This window comes from Corvus moneduloides, chromosome 22, assembly GCF_009650955.1.
Source record: "Corvus moneduloides isolate bCorMon1 chromosome 22, bCorMon1.pri, whole genome shotgun sequence".
In the NCBI taxonomy this organism is placed as follows: Eukaryota; Metazoa; Chordata; class Aves; order Passeriformes; family Corvidae; genus Corvus; species Corvus moneduloides.
This window is the reverse complement of record NC_045497.1, coordinates 4,861,756-4,881,564: the sequence shown is the minus strand read 5'-3', so window position 1 is coordinate 4,881,564 and position 19,809 is coordinate 4,861,756. Positions and strand designations below refer to the sequence as shown.

General features: G+C 39.3%; 1 protein-coding gene across 1 annotated transcript in view; it reads left to right on the top strand.

Annotated features, from left to right (window-relative positions):
- The window catches only part of VPS13D (vacuolar protein sorting 13 homolog D), a 97,059-nt gene that overhangs the window by 51,040 nt on the left and 26,210 nt on the right, over positions 1 to 19,809 (top strand). Inside the window, 8 exon segments of the mRNA XM_032131807.1 lie at positions 617 to 796; positions 1,060 to 1,176; positions 1,496 to 1,645; positions 1,800 to 1,949; positions 2,778 to 2,874; positions 4,460 to 4,608; positions 7,104 to 7,238; positions 7,582 to 7,749. Of these exon segments, the coding sequence (XP_031987698.1) occupies positions 617 to 796; positions 1,060 to 1,176; positions 1,496 to 1,645; positions 1,800 to 1,949; positions 2,778 to 2,874; positions 4,460 to 4,608; positions 7,104 to 7,238; positions 7,582 to 7,749 (1,146 nt within the window).

The following is a 19,809-nucleotide window of genomic DNA, read 5'->3' as shown; positions in this document are numbered from 1 at the left end:
TAGGTTTATATTTGAATGTTCTTATTAATTTCAAATAACAGAAGATCTTGCACTAATAATTAGAAATTAAAAAAGTCTTTTAGTTAGTACCCTGATACTATATTGATCATTTCGTGATCAAATTACTGCAGCTTAGTAAGTAACTACTTGAAGCATCTAAAAAAGCTCTGTATTGATGTCTTTAGATGTTGACTCAGTAAGGATTTACATTCTCATCTGCAGGTCCAGGGTTCGTCTTTTAAAAAGCTTCCTATCGTTTTTGAAAACTCTTCAGGAAGGACTTTCCAACGTCCTTTGATGATGTGATAGCTTCAGTTTTAAATGTGCAGTGGGAATACTTAATTCCCACTTAACTATCAATTACCCACCTAATTATCAATTACTTAATTATTGATCTTGGCTGTTTCTTTTAGCTGCCAACTGATTAAACATTAGTTACCAGAAACTTTAGTAATATCAAGTAAAATGCTCTGGATTGCTCTTCTTTTCATTCCGAAGAATAAGGAGAGGAAAGTAAAATACAATTCTAAATTAATATATGTAAATAGTCATCTGAAGTATTTACCTATCACTTAGTTAGTTAATTTTCTTTCCTTACTCTTTTTTCTTTCTTCAGGCAAAGGGAGGAATACAGGGTCTTCATGATGGAGCTGAAGTTGTTCTAGGTCCTGATACCTCACTTGAACTTTTGGGGCCAGTTCCACCTGAACAGAAGTTCACAAACCAAAAGATGAGGCCTGGCTCAGGAGTACTGGCTGTGAGAGTCATCCCAGATGGGCCAACTAGAGTTCTGCAGGTGACAGTCCTTCATTAACTAGAATCTAGTTCATTATTTGCTTATACTGGAAATACTCTTTTTCTGTATTACGTCTTCAAATCCTTATGAATAACTGCCTTTGTAATGACATGAAGGGGGTGGGAATATCATAAGCCAGAAACAGGTACTACAGAAGTTTTCCTTGTCCTTATTTTTTTAAAAAGATAATTTTCTAAGGTAGGACAATGTAGCTGTTATTTATATATACAAAAGGGATCTTGTAGTAATTCACTTGTTTTCAGATAACGGATTTTAACCAACGTAGAAATGATCGTTCATTCAGTGAAGGAGAAGAGCTTCCAGTTACGGAACAAGATCTGCGGAAGTTCAAAAATCCTGATACAGAGCAGGAGTTAGAAGTAAGATATGACAACTAGTACTTGTCTTTTTCATTTTCATTTTCCTTTCTACATTTCAGGGGGGGATGATGGTCAGTAACTTCTCCTGATGATGACCTCGTGTTATGAACTTGTAGCTTTTCCTGCTACAACTTCTCCTTCTCAGAATTTGGGTTAATATGCCTTAACCCTCTTGATTCTAAGACTAATTCAATGCTGCTCAGTCTCTCTGGAGATGATCCTAAAAAAATAACAACTTTGCAGAAATATGTATTTGATATCACAGGTTTTCTCAGTGTTGGTTTGTTAGTGGTGGATTTTTTTCCCCTTTTTTTCTCAGGTGCTTGTGAAACTGGAAGGTGGAATAGGATTGTCTTTGGTCAACAAAGTCCCTGAAGAGCTTGTGTTTGCAAGCCTCACCAGAATTAATGTCCATTACACTCAGCTCTCGACCAGTCAGGTGCTAGAGCTCAGTGTGCATGATATACAGGTACTTGCCATTTTGAAACAAATTCATTTATTCATGGGTCTTCTTCGGTTTTTTGAGTCATAATAGGTTTGAAAAATGTTTAGAGCTGTGTGACTGAGACTTTAATTCCTAAATATCACTGGAGTTTCAATTCTGTTTTCTGTCCACTGTGTAGGTGGACAACCAACTTATTGGCACCACACGGCCTTTTATGCTCTTTCTGACGCCCAGGATGAGTGAGAATGAGCCCCTGGACCCTGGGCCTGCTGTGCAAGTCAATGCCATGAAATTTCCCAGTAAAAGTGCACTGACCGATATATACAAGGTAAACCACAATGTTTTTGTTCGTGCAACATAGGTACTACTTTGCTTAAATGACCTTTCCTGTTCTTAATTTTTACTTGTAATCTGAATTCAGTGGTTTATGAAATACACTTTGTTGAATCAGTTCTGAAGCTTAAAGGACACAGTGTCCACCTTCTCACATTTGTGGTGTTTAAAGCTACAGCACAGTGATGAACAGGGTAATAAATATGTTTAAAAATATAAAAAATCAGTCCAGACCCCTGTCTGTCCATGTCTGTGACCTTATTTTTCAAGGTAGTTATTCTCTCCTGAGAACTGTAGCACAGTGAACCAGAGTATCTGTGTTTTTTGCTCTTCAGGAGTTGAGTACAAGGTTATAAATTCTCTCTGATAAGCTGTTATCTTGCTGCATAAACGCTGTTCTGTGCACTGCAGCCTTTTGGAAACGTTGGTTATAAATTTATCCACCAACTGTGGTATGTATTGTGACAGCAAAACTGAGTTGGTTGTCAAGACTTACTTTCTCACTTGGAGTCTTCACGCATGTATTTTAACTCTGTTTTGAAAAGCAGCTGATTCCAGTGTTGGAAATGCAGCTAAGATTTTGAAGTGTTAGGATTAGGTAATAAAGCACAATGCCTTCCAGAAAATTGAAATAATCTTCACTAGTTGTAGATAACTTGAAGTGAAGAAAGCTACCAAAGACATTTTGAAGGTGGGAGTCTTGCTACAAATCCACTTAAGTGAAATATTCCACTGGAATAGAGCACGTTGTCCTTTTTAATAGCTTACATGGATTATATTTCTGGTGTTAATGCTGTAAAATGAGACTTGTTTATTTCTGTAGCATCTGATGATCACTGCCCGAAAGTTCACAGTTCAAATTGAGGAGAAACTACTTCTGAAGCTGTTGAGTTTCTTTGGCTACGACCAGTCGGAATCAGGTGTGGTATAAAATTGCACAGCCCAGATTTACAGTGTACAGAAGTATTATGATCTTTGCATATAAAATAAGTAGAAAACACCAGCACACTCTTGGCTGTTTGGAACCTCCCACTCTTGAACAGAGCTGGAAATGCTTCAGTGGCCCCTGTGAAGCTGTTCATGGGTGTTAATGCCTGTTGCAGAGCTCAGGTGATTGCCCAAGTACAGCCTGTCTCTTGAAGGAGTTCAGTATTCATTTTCAGTTCCTGTATCTGGATTCATCTAAATTGGGATAAAAGAAATTGTGTTATTAATTTAGCAAGCCACTTTGTTTAGTGATTTGTTTAGTTTGTTTATTTAACCCAGGGCTAGAAGTGGGATCTGTGTTAATTTGTTCCTTGGGCAGTTCCTCTTGCTTCAGTGCAAGAAAATTTTGTCTGACCTTTGTTGTGGCATCCATACCCCTGGTTTTAATTGTAATGTAAGTTTTCTTTCATTCAATGAGGCAAGACAGACCTTTTCAATCTTCTGATCTCATAGATGCTATTCTAATCCTCCTATTTTAGTGTTTATCTGTGCTTTGGAAACTTTATGAAATGTTTGTTTTGGAGTGGCAATTGAAAATATCACTTCTATTATGCAGTAGCCTGTGTACTATTACATAATAACTGTCACAAGAAAGTAATTATTTTTGGCATGATTCCAAATGGGACCAAGCCTACAAGTGATGCTCCAGAGTTCTGTCTTGCTAATCCACACTATCCTCTGAATTGTCTCTGGAAAAATAACAGTATTGCATTTCACAGAGGACTTACAAACTTAGATCTCTAATGATGAGGAAGAAGTAAAAATTTTGAGTCTTGCTCTTAGCCTTTTAACTAATTTGCCCTTTGTTCTGGTTTACCCTGTTGCTTTTGCTATTTTTTTTCCTTACTGTACATTATTTGTAGTTTATCCCCTGATGCTGATGCCATCCAAGATTCAGACAAAAATAATTTTCTCATTTACAGTCAGCATGTTTTATTGTTCGTAAGTCTGAGTTCATAAGACTTGGTCATCTTTCGTCTTTCCCCTGCTTCCTGACACCACCCAGGTGCTCTTACAAATAACATGAGCCTGTTAATGTCGACCGAATTTGAGTCACTCTCCATGTAAATTGATTTATTGGATGTCTTCCATGTAGGCATTTTGTCCATTGTGTAGTGAATAATTGAAAGCTTTCTTTGTACATTATATTCTTAGTTGAGTGCGTAAGGAATTACAGAGAAAGTAGAGAGAGGAAAACAGACTGTAAGATCACAACGGCACAGTAGGAACATTGCATGGTCATGTGTTATCTCCTTGTTTCTGTGTGCTGATAAAGATAAATTAGAAGTGAGCTCACATAACAGGTTTTAGAGATGCAGAGCAATCTGACAAAAATTATTGAGCTTCAGAGGTCAACTTCATGTCACAAGGCATGAGTAATTTTGCTGGCTACACCAGCAGTCACACATAGTTTTTATTTGTACAGAGGATTGTTAACTCTTAACAGAGTGTGCATTCCTAACCCCATACTTATTTATCTTTAATTGGTTCTGATTCCTGTGTTTTGTCTGGATGCAGAGGTTGAAAAGTATGATGAGAACCTCCATGAGAAGGTTGTTGAACAAGGCGGAGGACAAAAACGATACTACTTTGAAAATCTGAAAATCAGTGTGCCTCAAATCAAGTTGAGTGTCTTCACTTCCAACAAGCTCCCTTTGGATCTCAAGGTACACCAATGCATTCTCAGAGTGGGCTTCCAGTAAAGAGAAAGAAAAGGGAACAGAAGCTTTAACTTAATACTCTTTAGTTTCCATTTACTTTTGCATTATCTAAGTTACAAATAATAGAAGTTTCAGCAACTTCTGACATTTAATTAGCATAATTTCCAGTCTCTTCTGTAATAGTACTTAATTTTTGTAATTTCAGTTGAAGCACAGCCAGCTGGACCTAATGACTCACTGCTTTACAGAGGACCTTAGTTGCAATAATGGAAGTGTAAAGAGCTTGAAGGGAATTGCTATCATAAAATAAGAAGTTACTCAACTTAGAGAACAGAAATACAGGACAACTCTGAGTGTTTTCATCCAAAAAATGTTGTTTCATTGGAATTGGAGAATTTGCATGAGCACTGTGCAATATGGTCAAAAATTAAAGTAAATTGAGACTGATTCATATGGTCATAAATCTGGCACAGTTGGTAAGTGAACCAAGGATTCCAGATTCTAGCCAGAACATAGTCTCATCCAGTGTTCCCAAATTGTGTGTTAGGACACACAATTCCTGGACACAATAAAGTGGCAGCAGTGAGTTTCCACTTCAAAAATGATTAATTTAGCATTTCAGTCAGAAATATTTCAGTTCTCTCTGAGCTAATACAACTGCTTTCCTCCAAGGTGGGAGAGCTGAAACAAAACCAACCAACCAAACCATGAAAAACCCTCCCTATTCTGGAGGAACTGAGCTGCTGCCTTTTCAAAAAACCAAAACGGAGATACCAGCTGGGCTTTTTTGTCCTTGATATTAAGGACATCATGATGAGAAAGCTTCTAAAGAAGTTTAGTTTTGTGTAATGAATGTCTGTCATGGAGTCTTACCAAGATGATCCAGAAGATCACCAGTCGTGCATTCTTGTATTGCTTTTACCAAATCCTTGTGCAGAGGACAGTTCAATAGCTAGCTGGGATATTCCTTGCCTGTGATATTCCTAGGTATGATATTCCTTAGCCGTGATAGTCCTTACCACTAAATAATAGCAGCATAAATAATAGTCCTGAATATGTGTTTGCACTTTAGCTTCAACACAAAAACCCTTGTAATGCCATTAGCTGAAATGCAGACTGAGGAAACAGAGCTAGTGGTGAGTGCCTTTAAGAGCCCAGCACTGTGCACTGTTTTGTTTGGATTTCCTACCACCCTTGGTACAGGATTGCACATGGATCCATCTTGGCAGCTGTCAGCAGTGTTCTCAAGAGAAAACTTGGCGTATACATTTTCCCCCATAATGTTAACAGTCCCTACATATTCTGTATATTGACTTTCACAGAAAGAGTTCCATTCAGTTCTGTAGCACAGGAAAGTTCAGGGTAGGAGGGAGAGAATAATCACCGTAGAGCCTTTGTGGAAGTTTTTCTAACTACCTCTGATGTTTCTGGCTTGGACTTGGCTGTCTGGTAATTTGGTGTAGACAGATTATTTTTATTAGGTACCAGTATTAACAAAGTTGCCTTATATAATATCTGATAGTTAAACAGGAAATTACTTCCTACCCAAGTGAATAATGAGGACTACTCTGGTTGGTCATCCATTTACTGAAAAAATAAATAGCTCTTTTCTTACTCGCAGACTTAACTCAGACCTGTAACTTGCCTTAATTGCCTGCAGATGGCACAAAAACTCGTGTTCCCTATACCAGGCAGCTTTGGTGATTAATGTGTAAAGATATCAGTGTGAGGCTTCTTGCCTTCTTCAGAGTGTCTGATGTTGGTGAGTGTACAGGTGCCATTATAAAGACCTGAAGAAGAAGAAGACTCTTTCTGTCTTAAAAAATTAGATTTTTTACAATTTTTTTTCCAAAATCGTTTTATTCATGTGTGTATCTTTAGATGTACAGCTTGTCCACCTGAAATGTACTTTTTTGTATATAAATTGTACAAGGTACGTATGGCCTATGAGCTAATGACAATCTTAGTTTTCTTCCTTGCAAAATAATGGGAAAAGCTAGTTTAAAGAATTTCTGTACACCATATAATGTTAAGATATGAGCCACAGGCTTACAGTAAATTATGTATGTTACTTCAGCTCATCCTGACATTTAATCCCTTCACAGAAGTTCAGCAGAGTGGAAAATAGCCAGTTTTGTCAAGGAAATTCATTTAGGGTTGGTTTAATTGAAGATTAGAACAGTATAGCAAAGTTATATATGGAATCTTAGACACATTTTGGTTTGAAATACTCCTATCAGGTGTGGGAAACAGATTGCATTTGGGAAGGTTAGTGACTCTTGAGTTATTGAAGAAATACAGTGCTAAAAAGATTAAATTAAAAATTAAAAGATTTGTGGGTGATTGCTCTCTGTATCAAAGTGTCCACACTGCAGTGGTAGAGAACTCCAGCAGCTTCAGAGAATTTTGGTTTGTTACCCATTTAAAGGTAAACTCACTTGGATGCTCTGAATGAAAAGCAGAGAAAAGAATTACAGTGGCAATATCTTTTATTTACTCAGGCATTGAAAAGCACACTGGGATTCCCTCTGATCCGATTTGAAGATGCTGTGATTAATCTGGATCCTTTCACTCGAGTCCATCCATATGAAACTCAGGAGTTCATCATTAATGACATTCTGAAACACTTTCAGGAGGTCAGTGCAATGGAGATTATGTCGTGGCAAAGGTTGAACTTCTCTTGGTTGAGGAGTTCTCCACCAAGGATATGGGAGCTCTTTCCTGACTATTAAGTGTTAGTGCTGTTTTGCTTCTTTGGTATATGGAGAAGTAGTATCCCAGAAGAATTCTAAGAATACACTGCATTTTAAGATGAAACTATTGTTAATTTTACTGGTATTTGTGTGTTGCTTTCTCCAGTAAACCTACCTGGGTTGGCAGAAGCTTCTGTTGTGGGTGGGATGGTTTTTTTTTCCATCAACCTTGCTCATGTTAATGTGATCCATAAGAAATACTTCATTCTTCCTCTTGATTTTACAGGAGCTGCTGAGTCAGGCAGCAAGGATTCTAGGTTCTGTGGATTTCCTTGGCAACCCAATGGGTCTACTGAATGATGTCTCAGAAGGTGTTACTGGACTTATAAAGTATGGCAATGTGGGTGGTCTCATTAGAAATGTCACTCATGGAGTATCAAACTCTGCTGCAAAGGTAAAAATTGTGATAATAAAGTTTGCTATAACAATAAGCAAAAAATAGGCAAGAAGTCAAATAGAACTATTGACCATGCTTAAATTGCTTTATGTCCTGTTTGTTTTGTAAAAATGGTGTTTGAAATGTAGATTTTGTTTTTCATAAATGCTTTTTATACATCCCAGAGATGCCAGAAACAGGAGTCAGTGGACCACTCAAAACCCTATTACTGCTGTACAGATACTTGCAGGTTGAATCAACAGTTAACCAAAATGAGAAATAATTTGCTCCTACATGCAAATGAACAAAGCTGTGTTAAATTGTGTATGTAATCTACATACAGAAGAGAGAGAGAGCACTAGAGGAAGGTGGAGTATTTAAGGGGTTATTTAGTATAACAGGAGTTGTTAGCTGTTATTTTTGAGAAGTGATTAAGCTGATGTGAATAGCAATTATGCTGACTCTTGAGGTTTGGGGGTTTTTGTGCCACATAGCAACAAACTAAGGAATTTCTAGATTGCTTTGTATTTATCTGTGGTTTAATTCTAAAGTCTCTGCATGGTGAACACTGTTTTGTCCTTCCTGATAACAGCTGAGAGAATTCAGTTATATCAGTGAAAATTACTGTATTTAGTGCCCAAGAGAGGGATGATCTGAGGCAGGAGTTAGAAATAGGAAGAGGTTTGGATCATGGTTGATGCCGTACTTGATGCTGAGCAAACATACATGTTGTGTCTGCACAACCCTTCATGGGTACAACTGCAGTAATGCTTTTTTGACACAAGGATGTGTTGCTAAGTTTGGTTTTGTGAAAATTCTTTACTTTCTATTATTTTCATTTTCCAAGTGGGTAACTTTGTATGTGTGTATTGTCATGGTTCATCCTTTAACAACCTTTCCCACTTACTTGTATACAAGGAAATCTGCTTTTTCCCCTCCTTAGTGGAAAAAGGTGATTCAGAAGATTCAGAGTCTCTATAATTAAAGAGAGCTCGAGACTAACATTATCAAACCTAGACCATCACCAAGTGCACAGCTGGGTCTGACCCGGAGAGCTGAGCTATGAAGAAAGATGACATGCACATTCTCTGTCATAATTATCTTGTTTGCAGCATTAGCCTATTTTCCACAATTTCAAGAAATTCAAACAAAATGCCATGTTGATATTCCTGTCTCAATCTCCTAGTCGGTGGTTCTGTAATTCTCAGCACTGCAAATACAAGCTGATCCAGGCAGTCTGGTAGGAGACTTGCTGAGCTTCTGGAAGGCAGCTGTATCTGTCTGCAAATGAGTACTTTTGTCCATGCTTTCTCCTCGTGGTTGTAGTCTCTGGTGACCCATCCACTCCACCCAATAGAGTATGTTTCTTTAGAATTTCCTTTCTGTAAAGTGTTGTTTCCTCATCACAGTCACATCTGCAGCAACAGTCTCATAAATCTTCCTTTAAAAGGCACGAGCCTTCCTCTGTTTCCCACAAGGGCAAGGTCATTCCTTGAACTTTGGAGTCATTTGTAACCAAGGGGTTTGTGAAGGAAGATTTTCAAAGGCAGAAGGGCAGTTGGATGCTTAGTTCCTTTCAAAATTCAACAGGAGCTGAGTGCCTGCTCCCCATTTATACCTTTGAAAATCACGCCATGTCTTCCCAGGTATTTTTTTTCTTTCTCCTTGATATATCAGAAATGTCTCTGTGATGCAAGTCTCACACAGTTCCCTTTTCAAAGCTTTTTATATGGTTTATGTATTTGTCCTTTTGGAACAAGGAGAGCAATCTGTAATTTAAGAAGGCTTAGTAGTACATTGTGGAGCTCCTTGATGAGTCTTCCTTCCAAAGGTTGAATCTTCATTCTGATGCATAGAAGACAATGGTAAAAAAGGCTCCAAATAGTCAGGTTGAATTCTTCCTTATGTGTTGCACTGCTTTCAGGCATTTAAATGTGCTTGAAAATTAAGCCCAGAATGTCCGTATGATAAAAAAATTGGCATTTCAAGTACAGTTTGTGATATGTTATGTACATGGTACAGCACAGAACTTTGTCTTTTACTTTCTGTTCTACCTTGTGTGTGCCTTATGAGTGTATCTAGGATATGTGAAGTATTGGTAAAGAAAATTACGTGGAGAGAAAAAACAATTTGAGTTAGTCAAGAGAAACAAAACTGAAACAATAGGTCATTTTCATCTTGCTGTTGGTGCTCTGGGCAGGTATTTTTAGGTATATTTTCACTGCATAAATTTTCACCTGATTCAGCTGTGCCACAGAGGGCTCTTGTCTTTGCAGCTTATTCTGTGGATCTGGTAATTAAAGGAGTCAAAACTAGAGGAGCCTGTGTCCTGCACAGGCACTGAGGGTTGGGAAAAAATCTCCATTTTGGTTGTTTGAGTACCTGACTTACGAAGTGTCTAAAATAAAAATCTATCCTAGATTTTAAGATGAGTTAGCTATTAAGGTGTGAGTAGATAAACGAAGAGGAATACTATAATCATGGCTTTTAAAGTAACACTGCTCAACTGAATCAAGAAGTAAGCTATTGGAGTTGTATCTGGTTTTGTCATTTTATTGCTTTTCTATTTTATAGTTGTGCTGATTATCCTTGTAATGGCTTTTCCATGCATTTCTGAGCATGCAGTGGGTAATGCCTTCTTTCAAGTGGAGAGCTGTGGTGTATTTAAATTGGCACAAACCCTTAGGTTAAATAAAGTTCACTACAGACAGTTTTGTAGTTTTTATCCCTTGGAGACTCCCAAGTTCTGTATTTTAAAAAGTTCTTTGATCCTAAATATAGACACCTGAGGGAATTTCATTCCCTCTGAATGGAGCCTTCTGTAGTTGCCATATGCGTAGAAATGTCACACATTCTTGGCATCCACACTTTTTTTATTTCCCCTGTTAGGCATGATAGAACTAAATCCTAAATTGTTCCTGTTTCAGATGTGTTTCAATTAGAAATGAATATTGAACACTGAATTAGCAGCTGACCAAAACTGTTCTGTAGCCTGTGTTCTCCAAATAGAAAAATAAGTGTGGTTGTATCTATTACTGGCAAATAGGTGTTGTGCTGACATAGTGAAAGTCCTGGTGGTAAAGGATTGAAAAGATTCAAAGCTTGCCAATACTGTATTTAATGTGGCCGATTTCGTTCTACCATGAATTCTATCTTTTAGGAATTATGAGCACATAGTAGTGTCTCTGTTATGACTCTGAGGTTAGGATATAGGATGGAAATAATTGGTGTGTCCTTCCCTTCCTCTTGAGAAAAATAATTTAATGAACTTAATGAAAGAGCTTAATTTTCATATTGAACTTTGAAGTTTCCAGTTTAATTAGGCTTCTTAAGGAAAGGTAACCCATCAGTCACAGCTGCATTTCCCCGTTAGGTTTTTCGGAAGCATGCAGGGTTCTGAGAGACAGGCTTCCTTCCAGAATCAGGCACCTGAGATGCTAAAACTTCCCTAGAGGGGAGTTGCAACAAATTGCATTTGGGTGTTTGTTTTCTTTTATGGCTGATGAACCTTTCTTCCCTGGACTTTCACTCCATCTGTTTATTTCAGCTGAGTTCAGACTGATGGCAGAGGTGCTTAGGTGCTTAACAGAGGTAGGAAAAGACGTGGCATGTTAGAACCGGGTAAGAAAACTTTAGGACTAGTAAGGATGCAAATACTGTTTCAGGTGAGTGTTTGGGCATTTGTAGAACAGAAGCATGAAAGCAACAGAAAGGGAAATGGGAGTTTTAACCCTCCTTGTAAGATAAATCAAAGCAGAATCTCAGGTGGTTGGCAGTGACAGGAAAATAAAGATAACTGAATGGAAAATAAAGAGGAAGTAATAAAGGGATTATTTAAAAACAAACCTTGAACAAGTGTTTGACTCACATGAATGTTAATTTTAACAAAGTTGGCAGTAAATGCAATGAGAAGTGGCTGTAGCAGAGCACAGAAGGAAGGTGCAGTTTGAGCAGGCTCTACCCAAAAACAGACAGAAAGCTTTCTAAAACAATCAAAGCCGATGGTTCCCTTTTGTTTAAAGTTTCTTAGTTCATGTAACCAACCACTCCTCTTTGATACCATTCAGAAGCAAGAACAACTGCCATTCTCCCATTTTTGGAGTCACTGCAGTTCAGCTCTAGCTTCATTAGCTCAAAATGCCAATGAAGTAGCTGTAAATAAAATAATATCTTGGTGTTAGGGAACTTCTAACAAAAGCCTTTGTATATGAAGCCTGAGAAAGAAATACATGGTGGTGTTTTCCTCCGAAGAGTCTTAAACAGAATCATCAAGTGATGCTGTAGAGAGGTCATGGTGGTGTTTGGATTCTGAGTTTGCTGAGTTTCCTACCATTCTATATTTTCATGATTTTTGTTTGATTGTCTGCTCTTCTCCTTGACTCCTAAGAGCAGAATGTGTGTGGTTACTGTCAGTCTCACTGGATAAAGGTGAGGAAGGCTGGAATACATGTCATCTTTCTGGGCAATTTTACAGTTTAGAATTTGGGTTTTCATTCAGGAAAGCTGGTGTTCATCCCTTACAAAGGGTAGTTGAGGTATTGAAGTAGTGGGATTTAGCAGCATCTACCATAATTTTTTCTATTACAAAAGTGATTCATACAGTTTGGGTCAAATGTAGCTTTTTCTGTGTTTTCTTCAGTGTAATCTTCCCCAGTGTAGCGTAGAAGCTCCTGCAGCCTGTGCAGGTGGCACTGCAGGTCATCTTCAGTTTAACTTGCATTTCATCCACAGATAAGCAGCTCATGTGCAGGTTCGTGTGAGCAGTGAGAATCTGTATCAAAATGTGCAGATTATGAGATGGAAAGCAATTGAAATTCCCAGGCAGAAATGTTGAGTACTGGAGCAACATTACAGATGAGGCCATTTCCCCATTTCCTGCCAGTTTGAAAAGACAGCAAGTTTTATGGCCAATTAGTGGCAATCAAAAGCCATGGAAAGTGTCAGTTTTAATGTGCAGAACATCTGGTATCTGTAATTAGTATCTTTGAAAGAGGTTTTGGGATAAAGGATCATCTTTGAGAAGTTTGAAGTATTATTTTGTTCTTCCTGGTTTTCATTTGTACCATGGGATAAAATGTGTCTGGCCAGCAGCCAGGTTGAAAGTTTTCGTCTCAGTTTGGGTTAAATTCAGCCTTTCTTTTACAAAGCTTCTTGCACAAAGTGAACACACTTTACTCCAGTGTATTTTTATGTGGAGAAATGGGCATGGGTAGATTGAACAGAAACGGTGATATATTTTGTGGGAAGAACTGGTTTGATGTGGACTTGACATCCTCAGTGTGCCCCATTCAGAAGCAAATTGGTGGCAGCTTTGAATGAGCCTTACCCAGGAGAAACTGCTCAGTTGATAATGAGAGTCCTGCAACAATGCAGCAACTGCACACATGAAGATGCACAGCTGGATAGAGGAATGTACAGGTGACCATTTGACAACTGAAAAAAAGAGGGATTAGAGAGCCTTTAGTTTTACACCTGCTTTACAGCTTCATTTCAAAAAAATGGGGTTTACCAGCTGATTTTCCTGGAAAATAAAATGCACCATTGCTGTTTTGCTGACTCATTGGAGAATTCAGTGAGCAAAGGAGAATTTAAAATGAGGTATGCAAAGAGTTGCCAAGTCATAAACTGTGACACTGGAAATAAGCATTTCCAGTGCTTATTATTTCATCTATATTTTATATAGATGAAATGAAATTTCGTTTTAACCTGCAGTTTTTGAGTGGTTACATGTCAGGCGGACAGGCAAATCTATCCCATGTATCACCATTAGCATCTGAAGGAGAAAAAATGGGATGTGGGTTTGAAATTCATCATTTCAGTCTTGATAAATGGCTGACTGCACCTCCCTACTGTGTATTTAAAGTTGTAGAGTTCTGTAGAAAATGTTAAATAGTACAGACTTAAACTTGAAGTTCCTTAGCTGTGTATCCCTGAGAAGTGAAAATAGTGTTTCTATGGCCAGGGGAGAAGGCCAAGCTGTACCAGAAGATCCAAACAACTCACAGAGTTGTTCACTATTTACACACATACACACACGCGGGCGGGGTGGCAGGTCCAGTTAATGTGCTTGCATGGGGTTTCCTTCAAAATATCTAGTAGAACATGGAAAACCTGTTAGTTTTTAAACAGGAGGTTCTTTCAGATCCCAAGTGTGGTCACAGGTGGTCATGGCAGAAAAAGAAACTGGTTGGAAAGAGCCCGAGTGCTGCAGTTAGCGCAGATGGAAATGCTTTTGGAAATCAAGATCAACAGAGCTGGTAAAGATGATGTTAAAACCAAACCTAAAGTGCCCCCTCTGAATACTTTGTTGTTACCTATTAACTCAAGGCACTGGATCTCCTCAGGCCTTCTCTCTGTTTTTCGATATATTTAAGGAAGGGGGTGAAGGAGGGCAAATAATTCCATTCCCAAAAAATAAACAAACTCGGCTTGGTAAGAGTTAAGGCCGGGGGGCGGGGAATTATCTGTTAAGAGTATTAGTTGTTTAATAAAGCACAGTTGTCCTCCAGATGAACCCGCCAGTGACTCTGCAATTGGGGTCATTCCAAGTTCATGCTGTGGACTTTTGACTGCCTTCTGTGTCTGTGAAAACAGCCGGCGGTTCCTGCAGGGATCACTCATTCTGCCCTGTAACACAAAACTATTGCCAGCGGGCACCTGCTGGTGCGGCTTCCCAGGAGGTCCCGGAGGGAAGCGACCCAGCTCCTGGGGCATGGCGGGGTGGGAACAGCGGGGCTCCCCTGGGATACCCGGCTAATCAGGCTCCTCACAGCCGGCCCATCAGGGGTTCCCGCGGCTGCCAGCAGCCCGTGTCAGGATGCATTAGGAAGCTCAGTTAACGATGAGATGTGAGCTAATTAAAGCTCCTTTACTTTGGGCAAATGACATAAATGCGGGTGGGGAATGCTGCAGGGAATCTCAAGGAGCACGTTCAGTGGGAAAAGCTGTCGGCTCCTCGTGGTTGTCAGTAATTTGGAGAGGGTCAAAGTTTATGTTGCTCTGAAAATGAGAAGCTGATTATCGCTTTTTGCTGATTTAGTATTTTCTAAATTAAGACTCTGTTGGTGCTGTTCAGAGTACCAGGACTCGTTTCTCTTTGCACAGCTTGGCTGGGTTATAAATGCTTTGGGGGCTCGGCCTGAACTGTCCTTTCTGGTTAGGACTGGATCAAAGAGTTGACTTCGGTCTGTCTCGATGTGTAAAGGAAAGTGTAAAAGTCTAGAGCATATAAATTTAACTGAATTCACAAACTTTCCTGCTAAAATGCCCCAGGTAATTCTTAAGAGACTGACCAAAGCCATAGCAAAAGTGTTTTGGGGAACAGCTTCAGACCAGTAGGCCTTTGAAACCTGACAAACAAACACCTGTTGTGTTTTCAAATAAAAGCATTTTACTTTTTAGTCCCAGTATAATACACCATTGACCACAGTGATAGGAAGGGATGAAGCTGTTTGTTGTCTGTGCTTACTGGTGGCCAGTTTGTAAAACGAAATATGTACTGCTTCCACTCTATAACAATGTATGTATTGATGAGCAAAGAAGCTGCTCTAAAAGTTATTTTTATGGTAAGTCACAGAAATACATTACATATCAATCCTGAGACGTTGAAGTAAAAGCAGGAAAACTTAGGCTGCAAATTTACTGGACAAGTTTACCTGTCCCACTGCACCCAGTCCTTGTGTATATCCAAGGATCCTGCATGGCTTTTTGACTTTTGCACTTTCCAAAGAATAGAAGCAAGGTTTGAAGATGACCCTTTTAAACCACAAATCCTAACAGCATGTATATATGTCTCCTTAGCCTAGAACATGTACACTCTGAGGACTTTTTGTCTCTATAGGCAAGTGCTTAATTTTGAACTGTTTTAATTTACTGACAGACAACAGCATAAAAATTGGCTTCCTCTAAAATACCTTTAACAGGTTGTAGAGTTGTAGGAAATAAAGGTGATTTTTAATGATGTTGCTACAAGGCAAGTGAACATGAAGGACTGAACTCCTTTCTAAATGACATCTGCAAAGCAAAGATGAGAACCAAATAAACCCTGTGTTTTCTGATTTAAACACAGTTCATTGTGAGGTTTGCACAGAAGTTTTAACTGATCCAGAATTAATGTCATCACTTTCTCCCTTAACATTCCATCTTGGAATGTTCTGCTTTGCTCAGTCAATAATATTTGTAAATGTACCATTCTCTGATGCTAGAACTACAATGGAATGTTTGGACTCAGGTCATAATTGTGTATTTATCCTTTTGGGATGTCCTTAGAGAACCAGGCAGCGCCAAGAACTTAAAAAGACTTTAAAAGATGACTAAAACCTTATTTCCATGCTGTGTGCTTCATGCATCTGGCTTAGAGGGAACAGGCAGTCCAAAGTCGAGTTTCCATTTGCTTTGAATTCTTTTTGTGCCCCATAAGCCTTATTGTTTGGCACCAGCTTTGGTTCACAAACATTGTATATATAGGTGGTTTTGTTTTTCTTCTATTGCTTGAAACAGCAGGGATATGTAGTCAGTGGTAAAAGGTTTTTGTGGCAAAACTTCCTTAATTACTGTGCCTTTAAAAACAAACACAGCAAATTATCCAAAACATGAATAGATTAGTTTCTTGTACAGATAGTATTTAATCTGCTTTTGCAGATCTTGGTGAGTAGTTAGTATTGATTGGTGACACTGTGTAAATGTAAAGCAAGAAGTGATGAATCATTGATTTACTTGAGTCTGCAGAGGAGGCGGCTGAGCCCAGCGTGCCCCAGGCTTGCAGAAGTGTATTAACATCTTCAATGATTGTGAAGTGCTGAGAGTGGTTAGCATGCTCATCCAAAGATAGTGTGCACAGTAGCATAGTGTCCTGGGATTTGGAGGAAAATGTCGTATTTCACCCTTCTCAGGAGGATGAGTTTATGTTAGATCAGGTAGGCTGAAGTGCAGTGGGGAATGTTTTCTGCTTGCAGTATGTTACCAGTCAGTAGCTTCATATCTTCCATGAACCGGTGTGGGATGAAAACCAGGGATCCAAGTGTCTTTAGAGTGTAGACCTGAAAGAAAAGATCAGTGTCCCTCTGTAGAAGGAAAATGAAGAAAGAACCATGTGCTTTGGGGACAAAAAGGGTGAGAGGAGACAGAGGGTGTCTTGTGAATGAAGGTGGATGAATGCTCAGCTGCCTGGGGCTTTTAGGAGGGGTTCTCCTTCTGTCCAGGCAAAAAGGATAAGACAAAGCATTAAACAATATGTACTGATGGTAAGTTGAAATATTTTAAGTACCTGAAATGACAGAGCTTTTAAGCAGTAGTCTGGAAGGCTCCTGTTCCCCTCTGGAGAGGCCAAATTGACAAATAAAACACCCACTTCTACGTGTGCCTTGTGCAGACTTGCTTCATCCAGAAACACTGGGAGCCTTTTGGTCTGGAAGCAGGTAACTTCCCTTAGCTGAAACTAATGTATTGTGTTGCAGTCCTGTTTCAAGGCAAGGGATGTCTGAAGTGGGGAAAATGCAGAGATAAAAGACCAAGTGACTCATTTCTTTTTTTCATCAGCAAGTAGACAAAGAACTCATTATGAAAATTAGGGTAGAGAAGGGGGAGCTGTTTTTTTACAAGTCCCTTGATTAGTTTCATGTTTGTTCCGAAGACTGTTGTGTTTAGTTATGTTGGCATTTACATGGTCTTGAGTAGGCTTTGAAGTTACCAGGTCACACCTTATTAACAAAAGCTGAGGAAGACAAGGGTGGGTCGCACTTTTGGTGTCACCTTTGTTTATCTGGAGCCGATTTGCTGTGTAACCGGGTTAACACCTCAATAAGGCACCATCTCTGCTCTTTCAGGAGTCTTAAAACCTCAACCTCAGCAGCTGATATTGCACTCCCCAAAGGAGGTATCTAAAAGCAAGACGGGAGGGGGAGGGGGGCGGAAGCAGCCTGCTTTTGTGCTTCAGCTTGTTCAAATCTCCCTTCAGAGTTTAAGCTGGACTTAAACTGCTTACATTTCTAACGCTTGTTTAGGTTTCTGATCCAGAAGTAACTGCTGAGGAACTTGTTCTCAGTAAAGTGATTATAACCTACACAGACTGGACAGGAGGTGTTGTGCAGGTGTTTGGTTGGTTGTGGGTTTTTTATGTTAGAAATCTTTAATTTTCCTATTGTATAGTAGATACAATCCTATTAGTCGAAATAGACTTCAGAAACCATTTCAAGGAAGGTATTTCTGAGGTGCACAGAAAAGTTTAAAAAAGTGTCAAGTTGTGATCCCCAGCAGGTATTTCACTCAGGTGGTATTACCTGTAATAGGTGATATGGATGGATGTGGTTCAGATCAGGAATCAGGATAATTCAGACACCACAGTCTGAATCTTTATTCAAATACGAGTCTAAACCTTTACCCCCTTGCCCAGCAGCCCTTCCCATCACTTGCTAATGCCTGTGGAACATCCCTTTGTTTTATCTTCCCTGGCATTTCACCTCTAATTGGTAAACTCTGCACCGAAGAGCAGGAGGGGACTGGTCCCAGCTGGAAATGGCTCAGGAGGGACTGACTCACTGTGCTCCCTGCGGAAACCCCTTGGTTTGGGTACAAATGGTGCAGATGGTGACAAAAGTTTGGCTTCAGTCTTTAATAAATGAGGCCAGAAAACAAACAGTCCTGGGGAGAGGGGATGAGGAGCCGCATCAAAAAGTAATTCAACACGAAGTTCATGTCTTGTAACTAACATGTTGTGAGTTCAGATTTTGTCACCTGAATCAGGGCAAAATGGAAACATTTCATGGTACATTTGGTACATTAAAATCCTTAAATTATCTTGCTTACAGCTGTAATTCAGTGCTATTTTCTAAATAACACAAACAAAAATGTCCCTGTTTAACTTTGGGTTTATAGCTAATGGAGTTTGACTTTTAAACTGTGTGCATGGGATTTTTTCCTTTTTCCTCCTTACTAAGAAAAATGCACTATTACATTAAAATTATGTCTACACACAAACAGGACTGCTGTGGACCATTAGGTGTCAGATTATGTGTCATGGAGGAAGGGCAATTTGAGGAAAGACTGGATTGTATTCACAGGAAGAGCTGGGGTAGTGGAGCTGGACAGTGTGGGTGCAGGGGGGGGGAAGCTGTAAAGAGACATTACCAATTCTCATCAATAAGTTGGTTTATTCCTGCTTGGCTGATTGTCCAGTCACGCACTACTGTAACTTCCAAAATGTGTTCTTGAAAAATAATTTTCAGGTCTTGTAACGAGGTTTGATTTGAAGACCTGTTGAGCCTTTCAGTTTCTATAGCAACTACTCTAATCCTCATAAGCAAAGTATTTTTCCAGAAAAACCCCTGATCTTAAACACAGTTCATAAATAACTTCAGGTTGGTTTGTATTTCTAGGATAATTTTTTTAAAAAATAGCATCTACATTAAGTTCACAGCATCTACATTAAGTTCACAACAAGGTCAGAAGTAACTCAGACCTTGACCACTATGTTCTGTTTAGTGTCCATATGATCAAGTCTCAAGAAAGGTCATGGGATTTCATTTTCATCCCTGTTGTTAAAATCTACTTGTTTAGATAATTGGAGCCACTGGAGTTGTTTGTCTTTAAGCTCAAAAGGAGTTTTTCAAACTGGGACATAGTGTCATTAGTGAAAAAGAAACACAGCCTTGGAAGAAATGGCAGAAAAATGAGGGGAACTTCATTGTGGCATTGGGCCCGTAAATGAACTGTTTGTCCAGTTCTTTTTTAATCTTCAGTGTATCAGGGTTTCACACCAGGTCTAAGTTGTCCTCTGGTGCACACCTGAGCCACGGAGGAGTTTTACCTCTGCAAAGGTAGCTGCTGTGGGTGCAGAGGAGATGGTCCTTGAGACATAGGCAGGTCCTTACACAATGAAATCCTTGTCCTGGAAGAGCTGTAGTCATGCAGGACACCAGGGACTTCAGCATCCTGAGTGACATTCCTGGGGCACCTGGCCCAGTGAAAGATGCAACAAAGCTTTAAATGATCTTTCCTTCCGCAGGGGTGGAGAGGATGAAGTTTGTTCATTTATTGAAAGGAGATAAGAATGCTGATAGTAGTTGAAAGTGATACAGGAGG